At 41.9% G+C, this 8,586-nt stretch overlaps 1 protein-coding gene across 2 annotated transcripts in view; it reads left to right on the top strand.

The window, feature by feature from the left end:
* Positions 1-2,257: 2,257 nt before the first annotated feature.
* The window catches only part of LOC147615197 (chromo domain-containing protein LHP1-like), a 28,057-nt gene continuing 21,728 nt past the window's right edge, over positions 2,258-8,586 (top strand). Inside the window, exons 1-4 of one of the 2 annotated variants that reach the window (XM_086779225.1) lie at positions 2,258-2,836; positions 3,955-3,980; positions 4,090-4,176; positions 4,270-5,298. In XM_086779225.1, coding sequence (XP_086635351.1) covers positions 2,444-2,836; positions 3,955-3,980; positions 4,090-4,176; positions 4,270-5,298 — 1,535 coding nt within the window. In that variant the 5' untranslated portion in view covers positions 2,258-2,443. The remainder of the gene's footprint in view (positions 2,837-3,954; positions 3,981-4,089; positions 4,177-4,269; positions 5,299-8,586) is intronic. The other variant, XM_086779226.1, reaches the window with a different exon arrangement.

Here is an 8,586-nt window from a genome sequence, read left to right as displayed (position 1 = left end):
GAGAGAGAGAGAGAGAGAGAGAGAGAGAGAGAGAGAGAGAGATTAACGTCTACGGAAGATCCCAAGGGCTTATGAAACCAAAAGTAATATGGATATACTGAGCCATGGAAAACTGAAAGAAAAAGTAAAATGAAAACATATGACAATACATGTAATCAACATATGATCTTGTGTAGAGCAAGATATGCTGTGATCAGCTAGTGAAGATACCCAGTCCCCTCTTGAAGAGATTTCTATGTATGTTCTAGCAATGGCTAGAATTGAGTAATAATTCACATATGTACAAAGAAAATAAAATGGATCAAGAAGAAAGACTGAAGGGATGTGTCCTTGATATATACACCTTCACATTAAGTATAATAAAATGCCACCTTTACATCAAGCCATATATATATATATTGTGCTTATGTGTACTAGTAACTTTTATTTACTATTATGATTAGATTTTAACATATATTTGTGCATGAAAGCTATACATAGCATTCCTTTTTAACATTTATATGCATCGAAAGAAGCAAATTATTGTGGTGCATTGATGCATTTCCTTTTTGGTAAATCACACATTTTGTAAGAACACCATATCAAGAAACAACACTCATTGAGTCAATAGTAAAATTAACTAGTCAAGTTTCTAATCTACTTAATGCAAGCTAGTAAAGATATACATTAAGCATTTTCTAATCTGATTAGATAGGATAGGAAGTTAAAACTAGTGGTGTTTTTTTTTCTTCGTGGCTCTAAAAAGTTTAATATCTACCTTTACACTACTTTAAAAGAGAAACTAACTGAAGTAGACCTAAATGTTTGAAAGGAAGTGTTTTCTTTTTAGCATTGAAAAACAATGGTGTAAAAGCATAAACAATATCACACTATAATAATACTCTCTCAAAAGTGGAATGACACTTTTTTTTTTGGGAGCATGGTTAACCAACAAAATTTGAAGGCTTTACAACAAAATTTAGCTCACTTAAGCTCTAGGTATGAAAGGAATACTTGTTTAAAAAAGGCCATTTTTGTGACTTTTAAATTCTTAAATATAATTTAAAGCATGCTGCAAATGCAATAAAAAATTTATTCTATATGCATTTAAGCTATAGGCATGTATCTTCTATCAGCTAAATACATACTTTTTAATATACTCCTCGTTAAAGATAAGGCTATACTTCTCCTTGAAGATAATGTAGCTTCAAGAATTTAAGTGATGGTTAATTTTAGTTTAGGACTCGAGTGAGAGATATCACATTTCAAGGTGATTCAAGACAAAGTAAACCACCTTAAAGATGCTATAATGATGTATAATTATTAGTTATTGAAGCATCCCACATGTATATGCATGTTATAATATGTTATACTCATCTTATACTGGCCTATCGCAATGCAAAATATGTTTCTTTACTTATATAGTCACACGTATTATGCATGTTGACATACAAAACTCATGACATAGTTGTTCAACCAAGATCTAAAATAAAATGCTTCCATGCATGTAGTGAAACACAATTTAAAAAAATGAATAACAAAAAGTTAAAGCAAGGAAGGAAATGGAGTTTTAGCTTTGCCCACTTCAAATCAAAATGTTTTGAATAGAGCAAGACGGGCCTTTAAGAAAGCTTACACCATTCATAACTATCAAGGAAACAAATGCAAATATTAGGATGTGTCATAGATGTTTTAGGGCATAGATGTTTTAGGGTGCTCTGCTTGATTTTTATCGATAATGAATGTAAAAATTCACATGATAATGGTAGTTTTAATCCTAATTTTAGGGGAGTATGGTTGATTTTGAGGCAAGGTTGGTTGCTCTTGACAAACTCGTTACTCGAAGTTTGAGGTCCATCGTTCTTGACACACAAATTGAATCAACCTCATGAGAACTTGGTCGTATTCTTGCTAAGGGCAAGGACACATTTAGGTTGAACTTTTTATTATGAAGCCTCCTCTTTGGAGGTGTGGCAAGAATTTGGAGGTTAGGCTCCTGTTAGTGTAAGAAATTGAAGAATATCAAGCACTAGTCAGCCCACTAGTTCTCCTAACAATCTAAAGGGTCTGGCAATCGTGCAAGTGCGTTCTTGTTGTACACGTGGCTACTTATTGTCGCACTTTACACGTGTGACAACAAACCCCTCGAGCGCTAGGTTTCACTCATTACCTTGCATGTGAAAGGGTGCTTCTTTTTGTGGGTCCTGACGGCGCGCTGGCTGGCTGGTTGACGGGGGACGTTTGAGACCTAAATTAACCCAGGTTTAGTTTTTTAATCAATCCGTCTCCTTCCCCAAAAAAACATTTGTGCTCCAGTTTGAGCTACCGAGTGAAAACTACAGTCCGTAGCTCAAGCTTGAAACCCTAACCTCTATCTGTCGCAAACCCTAGCACTTTAGCAGAATCCAAACCCTAGCTTTTCTGCTGCATCAAACCTAATTCTTAACCCTAACCTGCGAAATCCATGGGTCGCCGTGCTCCTCCTTCCGAAACGGCTCTCTCTACGCCTGATCAAAAGACTCCTCGCCATCGCCCCCGTCGAACTGTCTCCTCATCCCCGGCCATTGCCAAACAGCAGCAGAAGGAACCGCGGGTTAACAAGAGTTATTCTTTCCGGAGGAAAGAAAAAGCTGCTGCAGGAGAGACCGAGGGCGATCAGACAGAGAAAGATGGGAGCAAGGGCGAAACGGAGGCGATGAAGACTGACAATGTGCAGGAAGATGATAACGGCAATGGAAGTGGCAGCGATGGCGAAGGCCAAGACGAACAGAGTGAAGGAAACGAAGGAGGAAGCGTGGAGGCGCTGGGCGAAGGGTTTTACGAAGTGGAAACTGTGCGCAAGAAGCGAGTTCGGAAGGTGAGTGCGGCTGCATACTCTTTCATCTTCTACTTGCTGCTTGAACATGCCGTACGTCTATGCTTGTTACTTAAAAAACACTCTTGCTCTATCCATGGGATTATCATACTTGATGATGTTTGCTTTTGTTAGAATCATGAAGGGGGCTCATCTGACACACTGAGCAAAGCTATTAGCTTGTAAATTATGCTCCCTGCAAAATCTACCTTTGAATAATCGAACACCTACAAAATACAACGATCCTTGGCCTTTGCAATCTCTTCCGAGAAGGTAGAGGGACATGAAGCAAGTGGCCGTCTCCTGTGGTCGTGCTTGCATGACCGCTCTCAGAGCTGCCACCTGTAGTTGTTTGTGATGGGAGAACTCAAGTCAGCTGAGAATATCATGCCCTTGTGGATGGCATTAGGTGGTTTGTGGTGTGGAAATCTGGGAGCTCCACCCTACGAGTCATGAAAAGAAATATTGTCAAATTCTATGTACCGGTGAACTATGCAGCAAGTAGAGAGTAGTTGTAACTATGCTCTTTGCAAATACTTGATATTAGAATCTGCTGATGTGGAGAAGGGAAGCAGATGTGCCTGTGCTGTTACTTATTACTGCTAAGATGATTTGATCATGGAGGGATGACTTAATCTCTTTGTTGAAGTATGTTTTTTTGGAAAATTTTTATGCCCTTACTGGTTCTTGGTGAACACCCCTGTCTCTGATAACATGGTGTGGAGATTATGGGCGACCCTCGGGGTGAACATCGACCTCTGATTACATGGTGTGGAGGTCAAGCTATCCGGGAGTGGTCACCCGATGGCTGGCGGGCCCAGATGCATGGATCCAGCCTTAGATACTCATGCTTGCTGAATTGACACAATACAGAGGGTGAGGGAGTCTTTATTTGGCTGTTACGCTTTGCCTTTTGGAACTAGTTTTGCAAGGCTCTCTTCTTGACGTTCTCTATGTTTTGTCATTGCTTCATTACCGTTCAGAGACAGACTCTGCATTGCCTTGAGTTTCAAGTTTAGAATGGAAATTCTTTGGATGATTGCTGTAGGCTTGGAGAACTTGAGTGCAGTGTCTTCTGAAGTTTGGTGTGTAACTTTGCTTTGCATGCTTGATGTTCTCAGGGCCAGGCGCAGTACCTTATAAAATGGTGAGGATGCAAGCTAAAGCTCGCGATAGCTGCCTCTGTAGTGTGCTTCCAATTAACTGTTTGCTTCTAGGATTAGGTTTGACTGAAGGCTTGAACCATGGGATTTCAGGCGAGGGTGGCCGGAGTCAGCAAATACTTGGGAACCATTTGACAATGTCAAGGCTTGTGCAGACATCATAGAAGAATTTGAGAAAAGGTATTAATTATACCTTCGAGAGTCTTTGCTGGAGCTTGAGCATTGAAATCAAATTGTCTAGTGTTGTTCTAACTGGTAGGGCCTTTCATGTAGTTCTGCAACCAAATCAGGTAAAAAAGGACGAGGCAAAAGAAAGTTTGGATCTTATGTATTGCCACAGAAGAGAAAGCGGAGTTTATCAGGGAATGGTGAGGAGGAAAGTGATGCCAACTTAGAAGAGAACATTATTGCAAGCAAAGAAGGTGGTAACAAGCTGGCTACTGAATCTGCAGATGTTAGAGAGAATATTGATAGTATACACACAGAATCTGCTGATACAGGAACAGAAACTAGTTTAAACAAGTTGGATGCTACTGGGGCTTTATCAGAATACAAGTTTCAGAATGATGACAAAGATTTGCAAAATTTTGTGATGGTGTCAGAAGTCAGCCAGGAGGTTGGGTTGCCTATTTTAAGCACCAAGCAGAAGGAAGCTCTGCATGTTTTTCCAAGTTCACAGGAGAAGCCCTCACCTTCTGGTGGTGAGGAAACATGCTCTTCTTTACCTTTTTGTGGCGGAGAAACAAGTGACATTGGTGATGAGACAAACGAGAAAATGGCAAATGGGCATCATGACGCCGGACAAGAAATGTTGCAAAATGAAAGTGGCTCTTCTGAACAGCAGTTGAACTTGACATCTGAAGTAGCTGCTCAGGATGATCATTTTTTCACCAAGGAAGCGACTGGACATGCTTCCAGTAGTCACCCTGAGAAAACCAGTGGAGAGCTTGGCAAGGTCTCTAGTATCGACAAGTGCATAGGTGCCAAGAAAAGGAAACAAGGCTTTGTGAGGCGCGTTCGACAAAGTTTAGATTTGCAAGAACAAGATGGAAAGGCAATGGCCAACGATGGATGGTCAAAGGAAGCTACAGAGGAAATAAAAACTTTGAAGGGGCTGGACTCAAGTACGGAAGAAGGTAGAAATGACCAGCCAAGTTCTTTGTATATTCAAGAGCCCAAAACAACTGCATTGCATAATACACAAACAGGCCCTCCTCTTACAAAGATTCTAAAGGCAGTCAATTACAGCAACTCATCCGTGGATGGAAGACAGGATGTAACTGTGCTTTTCAAGGTCTCAAGGTATGCATTTTCTTATGCACGCGCTTTTAAAGGCAATGCTTATTGCTTGCATTGCTTCTATGTGCAAAGAATGAGAGATAGAGATAAAGACTTGAAAGGTTTTCTTTGAGTTTCACCATTTAACTGCCACAGGGAGATTATTTTGAAAATTGATGGGGTTAGAAGGCATTTTTGCACTCCACTTGTTTTCTGACATGATTGTTTTAATTCGGAAAAGGTTGCAACATATAGAGTTTGCATGCAGGTGTGTACTTTTTCTAAAGATTTTCCTAAGGCATGTGCACAAATTATGTAGAGGGGCTTATTGTGAAGGATCTGAAGGCCACAGGATAAATGTGACTGACAGAATATGTATACTTGAAGTGGAAGTTATTGGGAAACTGTGTTTCATCCTTGGGAACATTGAAACTCCGTTTCTTGATCATGCGATTTTCTGTTTCTGCTCCTCTGGTTTTTAAACACATAGCTGATAACTTGCATTTCAGAAACTGTTTTTTCCTCCATTTTGGTTCCTTTAGTTTGCGTTCCTTTGTCTGTTACACTGTTTCCATTTCCACCACATGCCCACCATTTTCAATCCCGATTCCCTGTTTCTGGCAACTATGCTTGGAAGGCTTTTTTCAAGTTTCACCATTTTAACTGCCACAAACACATTGTTTCAAAATTGATGGTCAGAAGGCGCTTTTTTCACCTTCTTCTATTCTTGCATGATTTAGTTGAAAACATGTTGCGATAAGCTGACCATGTAGAGTCTGCATGTGGGTGTGCACGTCTTCTAAGGATTAAGGCATATGCATTAAAGTGGGTACTGCAACCACTGATGATGAGGCTGTTGCCTTTGATGAAACTTCTTTTTTTAGGAGGAATCTATGCAGGCGTGTGTGCACGTATATATATATATGTGTGTGTGTGTGTGTGCACAATATTTACTGTAACTGCTCACTGCTGGGTTCAGCCCTATCCAGCTCCTTTTTTAGTTGTGGGGACGGAGCAGGGGTGTCATGCCATGGGAGGCACTTTCACTTAGCAAAGACAAGGAGCAGCAGCTCAGGCCTTAGTCAGGGGATGGATATAAGATAAAATGAAAATTATTATTGATGGATGATGTCCAGCTGTGACAAGCTCTGAGATTACTGGTTTATATGGACGTCGAAAACAATGGACACCAAGAATATAATGTACAAGCATTGAGAATGTGGGGGTTATCTAGTACAAAGAGCAGTGTACCATATGGTTCTATGGGCACTAGATATTTGTGAGTCCAAGAATGCATGGGAAACACCTCCGTGGGTCCCATGTTTTCCAGGACAAAGGACATGTGAACAATGGTCAAATGAAGGAAAATGCTATGTGTGTTTAGTGTGGCATATTCACATCCATTTATAAATGGGTGGACAATTTTTATAAAGGCCGGATAAGTTATTGTTCAGCATGTCTGTCGTTATGGGAACAGCTTAACACAGGCATTTAATTTGAATGTATGTGAACCCTTCTACTTCCAAGGGTGGACATCTCGACATTTTGCCTTTTGGGCATGCATTTCAAGTGGACCTCCGTGGCTCCTCACGCGTGGCTAATGTGCTTTTCCACGTGGGGGTGCATATTGGATATCACAGGATTAGAGCTCATGCTAGCTATGGAGGTTTGAAGGTATCCATGGTGTGCCTGTTGGAGAGAAGCAAGTGCAGGGAGAGAGGTGGAAGTTCAAGCCATGGAGATGTTGAGAGAGAGAGAGAGAGAGAGAGAGAGAGAGAGAGAGAGAGAGTAAGAGGGAGATACTCAAGCCAAGAGAGCTTATCTTTTAACCCTCAATAAGAGGGTGTTCACACCACTAAGGACACTTGACCAGACTCCAGATTAACTTCGAAATACCCAAGAAACCCCACTTCGGAGTGATGGTGGAGTTGCATGCATAACCTTCAATAGTCCTGTACTCCAACACAAGCAAAGACTAGACATGGACCCCACCACTGGCTCAATGGCTCATGAACATGGCTGAGAGGCTAAAAGCATGGCTCAGAGGTTCATAAAGCATGACCCAGTGCAAAGGACTCAGAGGTCAAGTTCTGCCTGAGGGACAAAGACCACTTACATCGGCATACCAAAACAAACCCCCCTTGCTTGAAGCAAGGGAGAAAAGGGAATAATGGAGAGGAGCCTTTAATAGAAAACAACGCGTTACAAAATCCATATATAACTCGGATATTGGGGCACTACTTGGGTAGAGAACCCAACACATACAACTGAAAAGATGGATTTTTTGGAAGTTAACAAACTTCCGGCACGGTAGAACGTCGACGATGATCTGATGTCGTCTTCTTGCATCGACATTTCCAAGATTCTAACACTGGATTATCAAGTGTGGGAAGAGTACTTGCAAAGAACAGATGTGTCATGATGGTGCTTGTAGTAGGGAATAGGTGAGCAACTCCATGATATTTTAACTCAAATTGAAATGATCGCTAAGCACATGTGCAAGCTGTTGAAGCAGAGGAGCACCAAGTAAATGAAAAGCTTTGAATTCTGACCAGTATTTATCTCATGCCAACCTCGCAAATGATGATGTGGATTTGATGCTTCTAGCTCATTCTTTTGTTAATTGTTGAAGGGCAGGTAGATGGGCTGGCTCCGCTGATGAGCTGCGTGCTGTAGGTAGAGGAGCCTCAGAGGAGAATGCACGCTTGTTGGCAGCTGATGAGCTGGGCGGCAGATCACAGGTGCAGATGCCAGTCGATTGGTGGCGTGGCTATCAAAAACTCGTTGTTGATGGAGAGGCTGGTAGGCAGGAGCAGGTCATCGTGAAGCACCGGGGTTGAAGGCCCTGGTGGAGCCAAGGTGGTGGCCCAGTGGAATGCAAATGTCCACCAGTGTGGGGGAGGTTTCCCGTCATAGGTGACTGTAGACAAGCCGGCTGGGCAGCGCCAGCTGAGTGCGCCCTCTGGAGCAGTAGTAGCAGCAATAAGTCAGCGTGCGCCAGCAAACAGATGGAGAGAACGCGGCCTTGGCCTCGTGTTAGCTGCAGCAATAAGTCAGCGCACATTGATGATCGGAAGGTGATAGCTCACAAGCTTAACGACGCAAGGCTATGGCGGAATACAAAGAAAAATGCATCATGCATGGCACAAGCAAAAAACACATGAAGCATACCAAGATCTGATACCATATTGGATATCATAGGATCAAAGCTCATGCTAGCTATGGAGGTTTGAAGGTATTCATGGTGTGCCCGTGGGAGAGAAGCAAGTGCAAGGACAGAGCAAGTTTGCACAACTCAAATGATACACTGTG

This window comes from Cibotium barometz, chromosome 40, assembly GCF_041138505.1.
Source record: "Cibotium barometz isolate CiBa-2024 chromosome 40, ASM4113850v1, whole genome shotgun sequence".
Taxonomy (NCBI): domain Eukaryota; kingdom Viridiplantae; phylum Streptophyta; class Polypodiopsida; order Cyatheales; family Cibotiaceae; genus Cibotium; species Cibotium barometz.
The sequence above is the reverse complement of the archived record's forward strand: the minus strand, read 5'-3'. Positions and strand labels throughout refer to the sequence as shown.